The sequence below is a fragment of the Pyxicephalus adspersus genome, chromosome 5 (genome assembly GCF_032062135.1).
Source record: "Pyxicephalus adspersus chromosome 5, UCB_Pads_2.0, whole genome shotgun sequence".
NCBI lineage: Eukaryota > Metazoa > Chordata > Amphibia > Anura > Pyxicephalidae > Pyxicephalus > Pyxicephalus adspersus.
In genome coordinates, this window is record NC_092862.1 from 21,866,030 (window position 1) to 21,887,072 (window position 21,043).

At 36.0% G+C, this 21,043-nt stretch overlaps 1 protein-coding gene across 3 annotated transcripts in view; it reads right to left on the bottom strand.

The window, feature by feature from the left end:
- The window catches only part of VPS13B (vacuolar protein sorting 13 homolog B), a 520,025-nt gene that overhangs the window by 301,729 nt on the left and 197,253 nt on the right, over positions 1–21,043 (bottom strand). For all 3 annotated transcript variants that reach the window (XM_072410846.1, XM_072410847.1, XM_072410848.1), the window contains exons 20-21: positions 14,898–15,007; positions 12,012–12,156 (exon numbers count right to left, since the gene is read on the bottom strand). In XM_072410846.1, the coding sequence (XP_072266947.1) occupies positions 12,012–12,156; positions 14,898–15,007 (255 nt within the window). The remainder of the gene's footprint in view (positions 1–12,011; positions 12,157–14,897; positions 15,008–21,043) is intronic.

The following is a 21,043-nucleotide window of genomic DNA, read 5'->3' on the forward strand; positions in this document are numbered from 1 at the left end:
ATATATGTATTATTATTATGTTATTTCTAAAAACAGATTAATTGGCTTCCCCCCAAAATTGACCTTGAGCCTGTGTTAATGACATATGACTGTGGTAGGGACATTGCAATGGAAGCCCGTTTGAGGGACAGTTAGTGACATGACTAAGGACTTTATAAAGTGCTGCGTAATATGATGGATATAAATACTAGTTAATAATAATTTTATTGCCAAATCTAGTAATTAAAAACAGGCAATGGCGGCTGCAATCTGTGCATTAGGTTTATCCTTTAGTCAAAGTATTTTCTTGTATTCTCAGTTAAAAATAAGTACCTCTGTATATACTTGAGTCTTTTTATATTCAAGCAAACGTCAGAAAGTGTACTCATTTCACCTTTACCATGAATACTTTTAGCATACACTAAACCAAGACACTAAAATATCAAATAAATTAAATCTGTTGTCCTATCAGGAAGCCAGTTCACAGCAACAATATGCAACCAAAGCTGAGGTCAATAAAAGTGGCTAGGAGAGATCAGTAGCACTAAGAAGTAAAAAAGATATAATAATAAAAAAAAAAAAAAACAGTATTTAGTGAAAAATTACATGAATTTTTATAACAAACGGTGTAGCAAACGAAGGACTATTTCTAACCAACATGAACTGCAGTGTTCTGCAGCGAGCTGAACTATGGTCCCATCCTTTTCCATTCAAGTCATAAAGCTTTTAGTTAAATTATTTTCAAAAGCTTCTTTCTCTGAGACAACAAGGAGCCTAAAATAAACATAACTGGCTTTTGTGAACACAGGTACTGTTATCTCATGTACACCGGAGCACTTTGGCCTGGTTTACAACATCGTTATGTAAGTTAAAAAAAGAAGTAATCTTGGATTGTGCCTTACAAAAATACATGCATGCACCTGGGACAGTTATGTCATTCAAAAGAGACATCATCAGCATTTGACCATACAACCCTGCTTTCAAAATTACACTACACCTCCATAAATTAAATTTGAAATAGAGTAATGGTTCCAAGCACATCAAAGACATGCCGGAAAGGTGAAATACTCATCTAACAATTAACACAGGGTCCATTTGATCTGGAAAAATGTTGAGGTCACTGTTAGCAGCAATGCCCTGTGTATACAGACAACCATATCTATGTAGCAGGCTACCATGTTGCTGTGGAGACAAAGATACAAACAGAGGGTAATATATTCCAAGTAAAACAAAAAAAAAATCTAAAACTATTTTTTTTAGTAATTTGTTTTATACCAACCTCTAGTTTCATAGGTATAGTTTGATGCAGGTGTGTTTCTCATGCTTCTGTTTTTATTAATATCAGCGCTGTAATAAATTATGTGTTACAGCTGGAAATTACAGAACATGGCTACGGCAGATCTGATCATTAAACATGAGTAATCTTTCCCTATAAATGAAAATAGAGTGAAAATGTAAAATGTGGGCAGATGGGAGAAATTTCTTCCTTTTTTTGGTGATTAAAGCTGCATAGTTTCTGGAATTGTGTAATAAACTTTAGGTTGTCATCTCAGTTTATCCACATCATCCTGTTAGGTCATTTGCTCTGGTTTTATTACTATATAGATCATGCTAATAGTAGCATTCTGATAAGCATTACATCACTGCTAAGTTGTAGATATTGCACACATGTAATGTTTCTGTATGTTTTAACTCTATTTGTAATGCACATGCTGTATAAAGAAGGTTTTGGAAGACCTGCCTACATGCCCCTAATACATTCCCATGAGTAGGGGGTCTTTTTGCTTAGTGCTACCACAGAATGGCAACAAATACAGTAGTTCTCAATAGCCCCAGGGCATTAACAGTTGGCTTGTTTTGCATTATTTGATGTGTACTGGACTTATAATCATTAGTATGACAAATGCTACCAGGTCTGATACTGTGAAGCTAAGAGACAATATCAGGAAAAAGGATAATTAGGGGATTAAAAAAAAAACTGTTTTGTCAAGAAAAGTTTTTTAAAAATTGGGCATGCTTCACCACGCAGCAAACTTACATTGCCAAGTTAAAGAGTTAATTGTAAAATCCCAGCGAAACCTGTGAGTAAATAAAAATTTAAGTATATTCATGAAAACAAATTTATTTCATTGCAAACTGTCTTAATAATGTGTTGTTACCTAAATTGCTGGGGAAAGAGGATCATGGGGAGGAAGCTACGGGAAACACATACCTAAACATGTAAATTTAGGAGGTTTACTAAAACACTAAAAATCACTGGTATTACAGAGAGAGAATGCAAAGGAAATATGAGATGCTATGGAGATGGGTAACACATTTTTTTAAGGTGGAACCAATAGTCTCTCCTCTCTGGTATCCATGGTATCAAAACTCTACACTCTATAGTATCTTGTTTTTCAAGATGTGGGCTTGACAATTGTCATCCTGGTGCTGGATTCCCTACTTAGTCACAAAACTGTAATTAAATAAAAACATGGTGGTCAGACAGATCGAAGTATATTCAAACCCAGATGTAAGCTATTCTGACCTGGAATCAGAATTTCAGCAATCCAAGGTCAAATTCTAAGCTTGAATACCCCTGATGTGGGAAAAGTGCCTGAGTTATTGATCATCCAATCATAGCTAGCAGTGTTCGCTGCTAAAAAATACTTGAGAGAAAATGATCTTTAAGAACATGCTTTTGGAAAAGTGCTTGGGAACAGTGCAACTGTCTTACAGCTTACAACATTGTGACTGTTGACCAAGTGAAATCAAATTATTTTCAGTTATACATCAGTTATACATGCATTTTTTCCCCATTGTTGCTAATAAAATTCTTTTCTTTCTTATAACAGGACTATAAACGATGTAAACTCACAGCAATTAGTTCCAGGTACATACTGGTAAATTTTTCTCAACACAATTAGAGGATATTTTCACATTTGGTGAGTACCTTTTTCTTAAACATACATGAAATATATGACTTGATACTAAAAGGTACAAATTACTAAGTAGTCAAGTAAGCATTCCTAAAACCCAAGATAAAGTTTTGGTTTTCACCTCTAAAAACTTAATTTATCCAATACTTTAATATACATTAGTCTTCCCTGTCACAAGAGAATGGCTCTTAGTTTGTCAATGTCAGGCAAATCCTTGTCAGGTTAGTCAGGTACAGTGGGAATATTGTGAAAAATGATTTCTGGCAATCACGTAATATGTACCGCTTCTCATAACAAGTGACTAACAATTTATGAAAACGGCTATTTTAAGTTGAGGAAAAAATATATAGCGCATGAATCAATGTCAGTAAGAAAATCTGGGGAATTAATAAACTTGAAGGGAAGTTTGGTAAATCTGAAAATATTTAAATGTTTAGTCAAGGTCACCTTAGATCTTGGCACATTTTCTTTAAGATAAATGCAGTCTGATGCTTGGAGATAGTGTAGTCAGGCCTCATATATAAGCAGGTCATATGCAGAATTGTGCATTTGTGGAAATTTCCTCCATGTTTTTCACTTTTGCACAGATTTTGAGTTTTTTGTTTCTACTCATGTTGACTTACTTGGGATAAATAACAGAAAATACACAATGTACCCAAAAGGAAATGCAGAGCTAAACACAAGACATCGACTGCAGTATTTTAGGACCTATCTATAAGATTTCACAAATGCAGGTCAAACGTAAAAAGATGAAGCCAGGTCTTATGTAGTAAAATTCTACCAGGAGTGGAGTGCAATGATTTTTCATGTCATGCAATGTTAGGAAAATTTCTGAGAATGCTGCATTTATCACATGAAAAAAAAAACATTAAAAATTATTTAGCAATAAAACTTTACTTAAATTAAAATTAGGGTCAGGCTTATGGAGTAATGGAGTATTTGCCTAATCCAACTAAAGAAATTACTGAAAGACTGCTAATGGTAATCTTTGATAAATTTCCCCACAGTGCCTGCAGCTACAGTGGCCAATGATGTCTTGTTTTAAAGCACATTTACTTCTTTGAAATAATAAAAGCTTGACTTGGTATAACCTGGTCACATGTTCAGCTTTACATCAAACAGCTGCCTGCAAAAAAATCGTTAGGCAACTACCTAATAGGTATAAGGAATAATGTAGTCTTCCTCAAATTATATTGACTGCAAGTTTGACACTTCCTTTACAAACACTCCAAAATGTTGGACATGTTTATATGATATAAGTAGTTTATGTACTGAATAAAACATATTTTTTCAAAGGAGAAAGTGGGGGAGGTGATGGGGTACATCTTTGGCATGATCCTCATTCTGGGATCACTCACTTAATTTAATTTGTTTTCCGAGTTAGAAATTTACTATTTTAGACATATATCGTAATATATTTTTGAATTAAAAATTTAAAACTTCATACAATTTTGGCTCCTGTGTGTTAAACTTGTTAAGTCCAAGTCTAAACCATTGGTCCCAACCTTTCTGACAGCAGGGCCCGGTTTATGTACAGCTTACACTACTCTGCTATTCCCAGCAGCTCGGCCTCCTGTCAGCACACTAGCTGAGAATAGCAGAGTAGTCTAAGAGAGTTGGTGCGCTGTCAGGAGGCAAAGCTGCTGGGAATGGAAGAGAAGTGTAAGCCTTACATACATTGCTCTGACATTCTCAGCAGCTCCTGTGTAAGGAGAGCTGTCTGCGCTTCCGTTGGTTGCGCTCCTGCTCTTACACTGTCACTAGCTTTAGCTTTAGGGCAGCGTAAGGAGAGCTGCTGACAGCAGTAGCCACCAGCCATTTGTGGCCACCAACTCCCCAGCCATTGACCGGCACTGATTCGGGAGGTTGGGGACCACTGCTTTAAATATTGTAGGTTTGTTGTCTGGAATTGCTTTTCAATCAGTTCATGTCAGAATTGTTCATAATGGGCTTCGTTTTGAGAATGCACACTGGTTGCTATGGGTTGATGGGATTTGTCTCTTAAAACATACAACCAATCTTTTTTTTTTAAACTACCATAAGTTTTCAAATTCACTTTAACTAGTAACCCAATCAGGCCTTAAGTTTACAGCAATAACTTTACCTTTTTAAAAAAAAATGTGCACACAAAAGACTGTAAGAGAAAACTGCAACTGTTAAGTTCATATTAACATGAGCTGTAGTTGGGGGGGGGAGAGTGTATAAACCATGAAGAAAAAGTTAAGTATAACAAAGAAAATGTAGTGCAGCTTAATTCTGAAAATGAATTAAAAAATGGGTTTCTAATGAGCATATGAGCAAAGATTTGTTTAATTGGCTTTTTGCTGTGGGGGGGGGGGGGGGGTACTTGCACTAAGCTGGGGCAACATGATCAGTCATGATCAGCTAGCACCGTAGCTACACAGTAAATACACAGGCAACTATGTAAGTAAACAGAAAGACCACTAATAATATGCAGGCAACTGCAAAAACATACAGGCAGATCAGAAACGCAGTTGAAACGCATATATGGTTTGTGCAAGGAAATGCTCCAAGGGGATACAAGAGGATGCTGCAACTGTGAAGCCAGAGTTGTACCTTTCACACAGCCATATGCATCAATGAGCCTTGGACTTTTATGACCCTGTCTGTGGTTTACCAGTTTTTCTGTTGTGGCCACACGTTTGTCTAGCCAACACAATTTAGTTAGGCATGCCATTTATTTTGCTGCAAATACATCACCATCAAAAACTGACTTCACACTTGCTGTTGCCTAATTTGTCTTCCTTTCTTTTACTATGCAAACATTTTTTCTTTATATTATCCACTCACAAAGGTCTTGCCACCAGAATGGAGATGAAAACCGTCTCCAATAATAGGGCTTTTTGTTTCCAAACTGTCAGTGCATGTGTAATGTACACCAAATCCAATGTTGTGCATGGTGTTCATCTCACACTGTATGGACACTAGAAACCAGTATAATACCTCAGTAAAATCGTTGCCAGCTCATGACTGTTCCGTTCACGCGAGGCTGCTTAACCCTGGTGAGCCTTCCCTGCTGATTCTGTTCCTTCTAATGAGTGGTCAAGCACTACGCAGCAGGCATGAATAAACCATGATCATCCGGCTCACTGAATTCAAGTCTGTGATTTGATAAGCAAAAAATAGTTCACATAAGCCAAATACCTTCACTACTCCTCTTGCTTATGGGTTAATTTTAAAGCTAAATAACAAGAGCAAACCACAGAAAAAGATTTTGATTACATCAGGACAGCCAATTTTTTTTTTTTTTTATTGCTCTGCACAACAACACTAGTACTATTGTGAAAGTTCTAATTTGCATAGATATCATCAAACATTCGCTGCCCCAGAGGAGCTTACAGTGACACAATGATCAGAATGAATATAAAAACTCCAAGCCAATCCAATCCATAGATATTAAATCCAGGAAACAAGTGCTACAAGGTTACAATATTAAGGAAAACCCATATCTATGCCACTCTTTACAAAACAAACAAAAAAAAAAAAAAACATTCAATGCCCCGTTGGGCATTACTTTTAAAACTTTGAAAGGAGAAGCTGAATCCAAGTTTTCAAACATAGCCTGTATGTAGAAGAAATATGAAGCCTTTTAGCGGCAGGTAGGTGCAGGTGCAGCCAGGGGTTAGTACTAGAAATTACAATTTACATCATACTTTTTGCAAAAAGTCTAAATTTCATATTAATATGAAGATACCACCATATCTACTTGCCAAGATAATGTAAATATTTCAACCACTAAGCCATTGTACAGTCCTACAGTATATTTATAATCAAACTATACATTTGGAATTTAGAGCAGAGAAAAAATAGATTCGGTGTCAAGATTTGCTGCATATGGAAGTTAACTTTGAGCTCTCTTTAAAAAACGTGGAATTACACATTCCCTCAAACATCCCCTGGTGGGAATCAATTACTGCCAATTAAACACATGGAGCTGGAAGATTCCCACAAGGGAATGTTTGAGGGAATGATGGATTCCCCATTTCAGAAATAGAGCCCCTTGTGTCTCATTAATTATTTTTTTAATGTAATTAATGGAATGTTAGAATCTTTTTCAACTTGTTTTTGTTTCCTGTTGCAGATGTTGCAAAGATTTCTTTTACTTCCTGGCTGCTGAAAGGTTGTCTCAAGAACATAAAACAAAAGGGAACTTCTTTGAAGTAAGACCCAACAGGGATTCGAATGTTTCACATTCTATCCATAACAAAAAACCAAACAATTACTACATCTTCTATCTAATGAGGAGAGGAATATAGAAACTCTGTATGAAGAGAGAATAACTGTATACATATCTGTATATCATATTGGGGCTATTGTAGTAAATATCGCCATTTTAATTCATGTGGTTTCCAAATATGATTCGTCTGTACTGTGAAAGGGAATTAGCAGGTAATGCAAAAGAAGCTTCTTCTACCAGAGCCATGGAACTGATGAGTACTAACAATCCTATTCCTGTAGTGCCATTACAATGTCATTACAAGTCATTAGCTTGCAGTTTAACAAACTAATAAAATGTGTTTAATCAAACAGGTTCCCTTGTCTATTCTAAACAAATTGCAGCACCATCATTTTTAACAGCAACTCATTCAAATTACTGCATTTATCATTGCCAAAAGATCCCAAGAAGTACAAACTAGTGTATAATATTTTTGGTTACCATGTATCACAGTAAATAAAAAACACCCAAATGCTTCATAAAATAGCCATACTGTAATTCCATCTAAGAGTTCCAGTGACATTATTAAACTGCAGAGCGTTTGCTGCTGTGGTTTATGATATCATCAGATATCCCCAGTGGAATTTACAACCTTATTACAGGCAATGGGGTGTAGATTATTCTCTGCGTGATGCCGACAGTGAGTGAGGTATGGGCTGCACTGAAGTTGGTGTAATATTTCCTGGACAGGCCTGGTGCAGATTCATGACACATAAGTTTGTTGTGGAGACACGCACTTCGTCTCGACTTTGTGTAAGCGTGGGGAGCTGCTTTTGCCTTGTTGCTAAAAATAACTGCTAAATCATGATACTTGGGTCCAAACTGCAAGTCCAATGAAAACAAAAGCATTTGTGAACTTTGGAGAAGAACGAAAGAGAAAAAAAGGAAGTATCACCACTTTCAAAGTCCGTGAAAATGTTATGTTTATGCCTACTGAATCCAAGGTTAGGGAAGCTACTGGACCACTGGCAAAGACCACATTATTATATCCTTAGCAGTGAGGCACCAAGGTTCTTCCCTTCTGGAAATTTGCTTTAATCTATGTAAACAGTGTTTTTACAACATCCCACCTTCACCGCAATAAACCTGACAACTGAAAAGCATAGGCATAAAGCCATCATAACCAATTATAACCTAGCCTTGCCCAAAGAAGACAGCTATAAGTTAAGGCTGAACTCAATAAATAGTTAAATGTACTTTGCTTCAGACGCTTGTGCAGCATTTAGAGGGAGGGAATGGTAGCACTTGAAGCCAATCAGGTGTTCTGCATTCCTATGAGCTGACAAGCAGTAGGAAAAGACAGATTAACTCCTAAGTATGTACCCATTCATTTAGTATCCAGTATACATTTTTCCTATATGGAGCTTCTACTGACCTAGAGTCCACAAGGTTTTAACAGTCACTGTGATACAGCATAATTAATAAAGCGGAACTAAAGTTTCACTTTAAAATCCGCAACCAGGTACGGCTGTTATTGCAAATAAGGACAGGCAATGTCACTTCTGCAAAAAGCATTCTTACCTGCCTGATCACTTTTCTCATCTGTTAAAATTTCTAGGCTGAGCATGGGGTCCCGACACATCCCGGATTCCCCTGCGTCTGCTGGGACTGAATACATTTCTAAGCACCTATGCAGGAGTTACATCATCCTGGCCCAGCCAATCAAGATGGCCAAAGACCAGGATGAGGAACAGAAGAAGGGAAAAGAGGATGATGCCCATGGCAGAGTGGGGACAAGTGCATATAAATAGGGTTATAGTTCTGCTTTAAAAATAGGCATTGCTGTAGGGAATCTATTTGTGTGCACATAGGCAAAGTTTTTTTTTTCTTTTTAGGCAATAGATGTTGATGTAGATTAGATGGTAATAGGAGATTTTAGTAAACTACAGACCTCTAAAAAAATTACTCTAATCTCAGGAAGTACAAAACAAAAACAATATTACATATTATATATATATGTATGTATATATATATATATATATATATACATACATACACACAAACAGAATAGTGTGAAGAAATTAGTATTTCTGCATACTATATATATATATATATATATATATATATATATATAATATATATAATATATATATCTATTTCACAGGTATCTGAGATGTTTATTCCATACCGTACATGCTTCCTTTATTTACAAACATTGTCATAATTCACACTGGAAGCTGTTTATCAAATAGTGGAGAACTAAATTTTGCTCAGTTTGCTATGCAAATGAATGAAAAAAAATGCCATTATGTTAAATAGTATGTTCAAAGAAAAAAAAAATAACAGAATTAAGTGACCATTAAAAATCCCTGATAAAGAAATTAGTTGCTCAAGTAGAATGCACATAACCACCTGGCACTAAGCATCAGATGTCACCACCGATAAAATACGAGGTGTCATAACTTATAACCTACATAAACAGAGCTGCATATGGTGCTAATTTTAGAGTCACAAAAATTCCATTCCTTCCTGAATTCTGATGCTCAATAACAATTCTGCTAATCATTTCGATCCGTGGGTTATGATGAAGTAATCTCCAGATTTACAAGATAAGTGAATTGACATGTGAGACACGTTTGAGCCAGTCTTGATTTTCCTAAGATTATTCTTCTAATGATGCTGCAAGGAAATGATTTGTCAATCGTTGCAAGAGTGGGTGCTGTTATATGATCATTTTAGATGGCATGGGGTTGAAAGAAATCCATGTTCTATTTTCCCAGTTGTATTAACTAGATGACAAGATTAATTAATAATGGTGTAAATTTATTCTTCCTGACAAGAATATTTGGAGAGAATATAAAAAGCCTAAATGGGGGTGCCAAAACAGAAAAATATAAACTAGAGGAGTTAACCTAAGGATTTCAAAGATGAAGATGAAGTGTATATAAAGCCTAAATATGTGTTATACAATTTCTTCCTATAAGGGAGAAATATCCCTTATAGTTAACATTTATGGTGTTTAGGCCATATTTTTATACTTGGAGGAAATGTTTTTTTGATATTTTTGTCGCCAAAAAGAAAACTAGGCCAAAAATCCTATAGTTGCCCACAAAACAAGCAGTAAGGTTACGTACACCTTGGCAACACCTGTTTCTGCTTTAACTGATAAAAATTACCTCACATTTTAAAGACTTATAGGGTAGATGGATGTTATTCTAGAAAAACATAGGTAGATATCTCATGGTGAAAAAGATGAAAGATATCTGCCTGTCCATGCACAAACATCAGTAGCCATAAGATTAATGTATGACTAATAAAATGATTCCAGAAGAGTAGCATTTCAGGGACCACTTGAGAAATCCCCCTGTAGAATAATGAGCAATGGCAACTATCAACTTGCTTATATTTGCCCTCTAAGATACTAGAAAAAAAAACTTTATTCAAAAACATCTATTATCAAAACAGCCTAAATAATCCTCATCAAGATAAACCAAAAAGAGAAAGTATATTTCTCCAAAAAAAGAAAACCTTTATGCTTAAAAATCTGGAAAGGTCACATAAGGATGGATAATCTGCAGCCACCTGTTAGTTCTAATTGTAAAAATGACCGTGTTGTATTGGAGAACCATTATAAAAGGTCACACATTTGTAAAATGATTATGCTATTCTCCGGAGGTTACAGATTGCTGCTATTTAAATACTTCTGGGAAGATCCTACTGAGTGTAATTGCCAGTTCTCAGTTTTGATCAGCTGATGTTTATAAAAGAATATTTTTGGTACAAAGGAAATATTTTAGATCAGCAGGTCTAATGAAATATTTATTTGTACTCATCAAGAATTCTAAACAGTGTTCTGTCAGAAACTACTTATCCTATATTAAATGATGAGAAAAGCTTCAGAATACAGTATTGGAAAAACTGAAAAATTCTTTTAAACTGCATGTTAGGATTTGAATCCATCTGGCAAAAATTGAGCACACTTTCAGCTGTAGATGAAGGGTTTTTTTCTATGTATTCAGATTTTAAAAAAACATGTACAATGTTAAAAAAAAAAAAAACTACAGCAATTAATTGTACATGCAAGATTTTACATATTCTGAATCTAAGGAAATGAAGGTCAATATGTTTAGGTTAAGATTAGAGCATGTAGGTAAACCCCTTCTGTCTGGACCCACCTACATAAAATTGATCATCTGAATTAGGTGATGAGGTGTCAAGAGCAAGAGAAAATCTTCAATGGAAGGATTATAAAATACTCAGATTAAAGGACCAAAAGTGAACATAACAAAAATGTTACCTCAACAGCACTATCAGCTATGATGTGATGTATATGACTGCTCTTCAAATCAACTCTCCTGTGTTTAGGTAACAGAAAACTGTTGTTTTTATTAAACAAGTAATTATGGTTAAGCTGCCCACAGGAACTCACACCAGCCCACAGACACTGTCAAAGATACAAATGTTTTTTGGCAAATACCAATATTGTCATACAGCCAACAGAGGCTTGCTCCAACCCACCACTTCCTTTTTTCAGCATAAATACATAAGCCCATTTAGGCACGGTAAAAACTGATCCACTTTATATTTTCACCTCTGACCACTTTGTTTTATCCAACAACAGAGTACATATGGTACACACACTGGTTGGTTATAAACACGTAACAAGATTGACAAGATTTTGCTGCTCTAAACATAAAAACTGGAGCGTACGTATGAGCAGTTTTACAACAAAAATGGGTGAAATAGGAGTAATGTTTAAATCAAAACAGAACCTGAGCAGCAGAAATAATAAGAACGGATGGATTTTAATTATAGAAACCTTAAATCTTAACACAGGACGTATTTGTGAAAAGCCCAAAGGTGCCTCAACGTGTTTGCACAGCTGACCCACTAAAAGCTCCCGATACGTATTTTTTTAGCTAAAGAAGAGAGCATACCTGTTACAGTTTTTGTTTTGACAGGGCTGCTGGCATACTCAGACGGCTGATTTGATGCCTGCTTTGCCAAAGGCATACTGCCAACTGACACCTCATCCTCCTTCTTCCTCGACAGTGGCATGGCAAGAGAAGTGGATCCCAGTGGCTGGAGAGGCAAAGAAGAAAAAATAAACACTGGTCCTGCTCAGCAGGTGAACATCAAGGAAGGAACAGTTAAGAGTTTCATGGGTTCATTTCTAGACCAGCAAAAGAACAGTGTTTTTTTACTGCCCTAATATTTAAATGGATGGTCCCCGTGCAATAAATATCTACTAAATATTCTACTTATACCTGCCCCTTTTTATGAAGATATAATGAGATCAAAGTTCTAAGACAAACAAATATTTTAATTTGTTTTGGTAATTATTCATCTCTCATAATGAGCCCGACTTTATAAAGCTCTCCAAGGCTGGAGAGGATACACTTTCATCAGTGAAGCTGGGTTATCCAGCAAACCTGGATTGAATGTGGTCCAGGATTCAAAACATTTGCTAGCAAATAGCAAATGACTTTTAAGAAAACCATCCTATGTTTGCTGGATAACCCGGATTCACTGATGAGTGTATCCTCTCCAACCTTGGAGACCTTTAATAAATAAGGCCCAGTAGGTATAACTGTAAAACTGTGCATGTTACACAAATTTTAGATAATATACACACACATAAGTTAGAAAATTATGAGCATATGATAGAAATTGTGCAGCATTTATTCTGATCCAATTTTAAAATGTCTAACACCCTTTACCCAAATCTTTAAATCATAACAGTAAGTGACTTTAAATAGTTAAAGAATCTCATTATTGGAGTAATTTATGTTGTTATTGTCTCATTTTCAATGGTGAACTTGAATTGTCAGCAAAACCTGTGCAAATCCTGGTAAGAAATTGTATGTTCATTAAAGAAAAAATATACTGTTACACCATTACACCTTGGAGTTTCATTAACATATCCAGGCACATCCAGTCTTCAAATATATGTATTTTTTTCTTTCCATTGTTCTCTTTTTTAAAACTCACAACACACTAGGAAAATGGTTAAAAGATATCTGTCCTTAAAACACAAATATAGTGATATCAGACAAAGCTGATCTAACATCCATGTTGCAAGGTAGAATTTTTGTAGGGATAAAAAAGTGCATTCGTCATCAGCCTGTCATTGACAATTTAATATTCAGTCAACATTCAGTCATTCAGTCATAAATAAAAAAAAAATCACACAATTTCTTTGACTGTTTAGGTAATATGATCCTTGCTAAGTAAAAAAGAAAACTATCTTCTAAATATTTCACTGAAAAGTAACTAGCTGGTTGTCTCAGAGCCCAAAGTCTAATATGAAAATGAAAACATCTACTGTTTGTATTCAAAACTATCTGGATAAAACTGTAGTTTGTTGTGGTTAGGGGGTGAGAGTGCTCAGGAGAAGCATCTGGTACAAAATATATACAAAATATGATAGAAAAACAATGTGTGCAGTAACTATCCTTTGCCTGGCCCACATATGATAATCACTCTTTGGTGGTGCCACAGCTAAACAGCTGGTAGTAAACCTTGCTCACTAACTTCACATTAAGTGTCAGATACCATTGGACTGTAGTGGGGGGCACCGGCAACATTTCCCATGGCCTGCACTGTAGAACCATTTTGAGGATGTAGGCTATAGTTTCATATTAAAATTGGCAGTAATACAATAAAAGATATAGGATTAGAGGAAGGTTCTTACACCAGAAAGTAACATAAGTAATATTTTATTAAACTTTTGAAAACTTAATTAAGCCAATAAGGAAACATTACACTTCTGGAGTTTTAAAATGTATAACCAAGGTCCACTTTAAAGCATTCCTGTCATATGCAAATAGCTCCATCCCTTTGGTAACAAATGCCTACTTCAGAATTGCTGTCCAGCAGCACTTAGGTAAAACAGACCTGAAGTTAAGATGAGCTTTAGAGCTTTAGCTGTAGCCAATGATATGCCCTAATTTTTGGGGACATATGGCATATGTGTTTTGATACTGAGAAGGACAGGAAGATAGACAGGTCTAGAAGTTTGCCTTCAGCAGTAAAAAGAGCCCAGATATGTTTTTTTTTTTTTTTCTTAGAACCTATGCCATTTACATCTGAGTCCCCTGCAAAACCCTCTGGTCCTTTTGGCTCCAGGTATCTATTAGATTTGGAGGAAAAGACAAGACTGCAGGCTTACAGATCTTTGTTCTATTAAAATATATACTCGATTGGTAAGCAGAAATGAATGTTAGAAAAATTCAGACAACCGATTTATTCTCTTTTAAGCACTTCATCATAGAAAAAAAAAGTGTGAACATGAAATAAAAACATAAACGCAGGGATGATCGGTAGCACATGAACAAAAGTGTATTCCGACAGATATCCAGCAGACAGTTCTCATAACATGTAAGAAAAAGGAAAACCAAGCATCAATTACTTTTGTTCTCCTGCCAAAACTAGTATTATTGAATGATTTGTAGATACATTCTAAATGTTGGTTATTTCTCCAACATATACTGCTGGCTAAGACACCTCGAGCAGTGTTAGTTATATCACCGATCATTCCTGTTTTGGAACAGGCTAAAACTAAACATATATGTTTTAATAGCAAAGTCCTAAACAATATTGATGCCTAGTCAAACAAAGTTCAAATCTGAACTGTAGTCAAACAGTACCTATATGAAAGACATATATGGAGTAATTTTACCTGCCATAGGATTTGTATTTTTGTAATTTTTTGCATCTGCCTCTTCAACTTGAGCAAAGCTTTTGTTAAGGACTCAACCTATATCTCTTCAATTAAAATATCAGATGATGATTAAAATGACCATCCTGCTTGCAACTTTTACCTGTTGGCTCTGCCTGTCCCCTTTTCTCTGAGGATGATAGAGAAGCCAGGTGTACAGCACTGGGTCCACATTCACTGCCAAACCTTGTATGCTTGCCAGTAACGCAGCACCTAGAAAGCAAAAACAACAAATAAATCAAAGATGTAGTCTTATGGTCTAGTTCTTCAACCATAAATAAAATACATAAAGTTGCATAAAGTTAAATATAAAAAAACAACAGGTATTTCAGCTGCCTAGAACAGAACAGTACATTTCCTACAGTAGGTAATGCATAGAATTTTTGTCAGGTTTTATTGTGGTCACTGAGGAGATTTTCTCCTACTTGTATTCCTCTGACACCATGAAAAGTAATAGTAGAATGGGATAGGGACCATAAATACTAGACAGAGGTGCTAACTCATCTGCCAAAAAAAAGGAAAACAAAAGGTTTGTACTATAAAAGTAGTGGGTAGTTAGGACTTAAATGGATGTTTTCACACCCGAGTTCATAGAAAATCTATTTTTTAGTGTGACTTTCCATTCAACAGTTTCCTTAATGAGGAAAGCTTTTGGAACCTATGACACAGGAATGTATGCAGAGATCAGGCTTATATTTTTCCCACGCAGCTTTAATATTTGCAGAAAATAACCAGGAGCTACCAGCCCGAGATTTCCATACATGATGTTCAACAGGTGACCATATAAGCCCATGAATACTATGAGAGGCCTCTACAGAAGAAAGTGGGAGATGTACAGCTTCTCCTTGTCATTGCCAACGCAAATATTTTCATTCGTCAAATCTTGATTAAATTCTGGACGTTAGCCGGCTACAGCTTCCTACGAAATATTAATCTTTGGTAAACTCATGCAAGCTGGGGGAATGCGCTGGAATATATATTATAATGATTCCCATATTGAAAGCCTAACAATCTGCTCTTCTCAAAACCCCTGCAACATGCCAGATTTCCAGCTAACACATTATACAGGGCATATGCAAGAAAAAAACACAATGTATCTGAATTGAATAAAAGTTCGACTAGTTTATTTAACAAAAATCTGTGTTCCTCATGGCAAGCAGATACAGCATTATTAGATAAAAAAGACTTAGTCATTTAAAGAAAAGGAAAAAAAACGTAATGTCAAAGCTTTGGCACTTCCTACTAGTGTTAAAGATTGCTCACATCTATCTGCCTACTGATCATTACTATGGGATTCAGACCATCATAGATATATGCTAAAAGGATTTTATTGTTGGGGGGGGGGGGGGGGGGGGCCGGTTATTGGTATTTAGTGCAACTACCTGGAAGTTGAATCCTGACTTGAAATTGTCCAGAGTTTGGTCGTTACTGGAAGGCTTAGGAGGTTACTGTTAGTATTTTTAGAAGTGTTTTTGTTTTTGGAGGTGGTGGTTGAAGATGCAGTCTCTTTAAAAGTATGTTTAACACTAAAACTTTTCTTGTCATTTTGGTTGAAGCAGTGGGTGGGTAAAATCTCTCCCATCTGTTTTTCCATGTATTTGTCTTCTGTGACAATTCAACATTTTACATTTTTTTTCACTTTTAATGCCAGTGACAGTGGTCACCAAGAAAAAGAGCAAATGCCCCCAGCAAAGTTACTTCTATATAAAATACTGAAAGATATTTGAATGCTTTCTAAATAAACAGACTACAGATATTTACCTTATGATTCCTATTATCCCAGTGAAAAAAGACAAATAACCAGTTTCAATGAATTACTGTGCATCATTCAATTTCCACTGGGAAAAAAAAAATCACATCAAGATGCACTTTTAACAAGACAAAAAATATTTCTAGCATATGCAAGGCGCCATCATTTGTCTTCCAAATGCTAGCCCTGGCATACAAAACACATTGCGATAGGAATCTTGCCAGCTCTCTCACTGACCCCCATAGCTTGTTGGCCTACAATGACTTTCTTAAAAACTTGCCAAACCTGTTACTGGCAGAAGAAGCTTTCCACTGGCCTACAGATCAACTTCATAAGAAACAGAGCCAGAAATGTTCTTCCTAAAGCTCGCAGATACTTAATGTAGAAACTCAATACCCACAAAATTCAGAAGACCAGAGATCACTTTACATTAACTTCCTTTGGGATAAAACCCAACCCATTTATTAGGGCTAAGGTATAAAAAGCAAAGGAAAAAGTAGTAAAACTACTGTTATGATACTCAGGATTTTGCTGGGTCTTACATCCAGCTTGTTCCATACAGGAGGAAAGTATGAAGCAGATGATGCCTTTACAAGATCTAGTTGTCCTTTTCCTAGTGCACATTCACAGGCATAGCTGATTGCAGATCTGCAAGATGACAAGCCAGAGGGAGTCAAACTGCTGCAGAGAATCCATTTCTCCTAAATTCGCCACACATATCATTAATGCAAAGAAGAAAACAAAACAAAAACTTTGTAGCACTGGTTTTAGTTTCAGCGTTGAGGTTGAAACTTCAAGGTCAATTAAAGAACCTGATGGTCCTCTCAAGGCAGCAGGCATTCCCTGTTATGTGGTGAGAATTGTATATCAGTTGTTCCTGTGAGGCCATCCTGTTAAATGGACAGCTTGACATACATTGAGCAGATATAATTTACCACTGTCACCATCAGAAAATGCAAAAGCAATTTCATGTAGCTGACATTTTATCAAGTGTAGCTAGACAGAAGGGGAATGAAAAAGGCAGCCTGAGGTCAGCATGCATTTCAAAGAAGGATGAACTGAAGAACTGAAGAAGCAGTTTGGATAATTTGTGACACGTCTTCACAATTTAGTTGAATGTGACTAATTGTTACTAGCAATGCCATGACCTGAATGAATAGGAAATGCATAAGAAAAAAGGATATTAAACAATGATAACAAAATTGAACAAAATTATAAAAAAGTTTCTATATAGTTTATATATATATATATATAAATATACACACACATACTGTATACAGATTAATGACTTTTTTTTTTACAGATAATAATATTATGTGCAGCAATAAACATTACAGTTTAGGGGAATTCAGGTAACGTTCTTATGTTGAAAATAAAGTCTGTAAAGGACAATCATTTGGCAAACCGCGGGTGAATACTTTTATTTTTTTATTCTGGGAGATAAATATGTTGTCTTTTTGCTGACAGGCTGTGAGTTTGCCAAACCCATTACTTCAACATGTGTGTTACAGTGCTTTATTTTAAGACAGATGACCAAGGCCGAGGGGGAAGCCTATGTCTCCTTGTAATGTTATTCCACTGAACATTTCATTCTAATATCGTAGCCCTGTACTGCGTATCACACTGGCAGTTGTGGAGTTGCTCTTGGCAGTTACACGACTTATGATGAACAACGGAATCTTAAAACACTCAGGATATGGGACACTAGAGACTATGAAGAACAAAGAGGGACATCATCTTTAATTCACCATGAAACACACATAATCTAGCCCAACCAAATACTGAGAAAAAATAGGACTTTTAAAGGTGAAACTATTCTTTTTTCATCGATAAAACATATTTAAAATGAAAAGGGGAAATTTGGAGAAAGATAACATAACTTTGACAAAATGAACTATAGGTCACTAGGACATTGATTTTTTTTATACCAAATCAGGTGGAACAGCCAATATTGAAAAAGCTTCAAAACTGCAAGTGTATTCCCGCCCTAAAAATTACCCTCCATTTACTCAAAAATTTTGTTATATCTGCTCAATAAGTGTCATAAAAAAAACTTCTTTCAAGGAGTCTCTCATTTACTATTGTGGAATAAAAAACATTTCTCCCCTGTGTTGGTAATGTAGGATTCAATAGTTTACCAATAGACAACTGGGCAAGGCTTAAACTATTTTTTCTGATTTCAGTCCAAAAACAAAGCTATGCATTGTCAGCTCACAAACAAGAATTACGATCAATAGGCGGTTTTCTGTACTTGCAGGTTCTTTAAACTAAACAAACTAAGAGAAGATACACAATTTAAAGTTGTCATCAGGACAGGTAGGAAGAAATCTTGCAATTGGGACACCTGTTTCAATGACAACTATTTTAGAGGGTAATTTTACTTTGAAGAAACTTTATTATTGTGTTTATAACACAGAAAGTTTAGGAAAATCTCACAAATGGTATAAAAACACATAATGGGTTTTCCAAATTTCCTACTTTATCCAGAAAGAAAGAAAAAATATACATCTTTGCAGGTAAACCTGTTCACAACTCCGTAAGTGACTATTTGTCTAGTTGCAGAACATACTTTTCATCGCCACTACTTGGTCAGAATTTTTTAGTTTTTTTTAATATTTTTCTCTGAACTTTGTACACTCATTGAAGCTCAGTTTGGAATTATCTTTAACTGTTGGATCTAGTTTTTTACATAAGTGGAACTAAACTAAAGTGACGATTTGCTACATTAAAGTGAATTTATAGAACTGTCATGTATGCCTAAGAAGTAGTCGGAGACTCTTGAAAATTGCTGGAGCACATCCTGGTATGTAGGCGTAAAAGTCTCAAAAAACCCATTAACCACTGGACAAGGGATCGATTTTAAAGTGCAACTAAAGTTCCATTTTAAACATTCGAGACCAGGCAAGCCTTTAACGAAGAAATTGATAGATGATGTCCCTTCTGCAAAAAGCATTTCTCTCTTCATCTGTCAAAATCTCTGAGCTTTACCTGCACAGGTATGCTGGGATACCGGTCACATTCCAGCTTCCCCTGTGCCTGCCAGGACTAAATGAACTTCCGCACACCTGAGTTAAGTCATCCCCCACCTAGCAAGTCAAGGTGGCTGAATCAATACAAGGAAGAGAAGTAGGAAGAAGATGGCAGTGCTTGTTACAGAGGGGACAGGTGTGTATAAACAGGGTTTAGTTCAGCTTTAAAAAAAAAAAAGACACAGACATTACCCATGAGTTTCTGCACATAGATCAGCCTTAGAGCACCAACAAACATGTTACTATGATAATTTTGTGTATCATACCAATGGATGGTGTTTACATTTCATGGTTAGAATCTAAGTGCTCCTGCATTAAGTTTGCAGCCTTACAAATTAGAGAAAACTGTTGAAATTCATCCGTGTATGAACATTGATCGCTGGAACACTGGAGTACTACCAAAAATATTGATGGATTTCAGAGGGGAATGTGCGCACGCGCTTGCACAGGATTAGTGAAGACGGAATGTGCTAACAAGTCTTTCAATAACAAAAAAAGAAAGAGCAAGGCTATCTGAGATTCACATAAATCTTACACAGGAGTCTAGTCAACTCAAGGTTTCTTCTCTCAGCATAAAACATCAGTGACTGTCCTTCTCTATTTATCTGTACAAGGGAGATTTGAAGAAAAATGTTTTTGTACACCACAGTTAGAAAAGACTGTCAGCAGTGGAGCGTGCCTGTTTCCTGCTTTACAGGCCTCTGTTCATCCATCAGCTACCTGCTCGGCACGCCAACAAGTGTATTAACATTTACCTTGGACTCAAAACAGACACACGCTTTTATACAACATAAAGATGCACTTCTTGCCACTGGGGAATGAGATACACGTATGTACTTGAGTAATTCACTCCAATGCAGAACCACAAATGTTTAGATACAACATTTTGTGCTAAGCTTCGGCAAAGAAACATTTACAACCCAATTAAAAAAAAAAAAGTTTAGTCTTGAGGCCTGAACAGATGAGGAATGTGTTGGAAAGTTTTATACACAAATTTGAAGATTTTATGTTCACTTCCTTGACCTGTATTTACTTTCCTGTTGGTAGAACCACCAAAGACAGTGATAAAAGTGTAGACGTGCAATTATCGTGGGAGGATGAAAAGAGACACAGCTACAACACTGATCCTAATTAAACAACCTAAGTGTGCTGAAAACATATAGAGAAAAAAAGCAGTGTATCCAGAAGTGAACTGTCTTTCAGTCTTAAAGTTGTTGAAAGCAGGCCCAAGAGAAAAACGCTGGCAGCTCTGGTGTTTGTTAGAATTGCCCATTGAAATGATTTTCTTTTTAGCCCCTCAGCCTTCATCATATTGAGTCTAATAAAACAGAATAAAGCATTGTAACCCAAACATTTTCAAGCTTAGGTCGCACCAAAATACCAAGTTAGCCGAGGTTCCAAAATATAATCAGTCCTGTTCTATTTCGTCTGGCACCAATCGATTACATAATGTAGAATGGTGAACTTGGC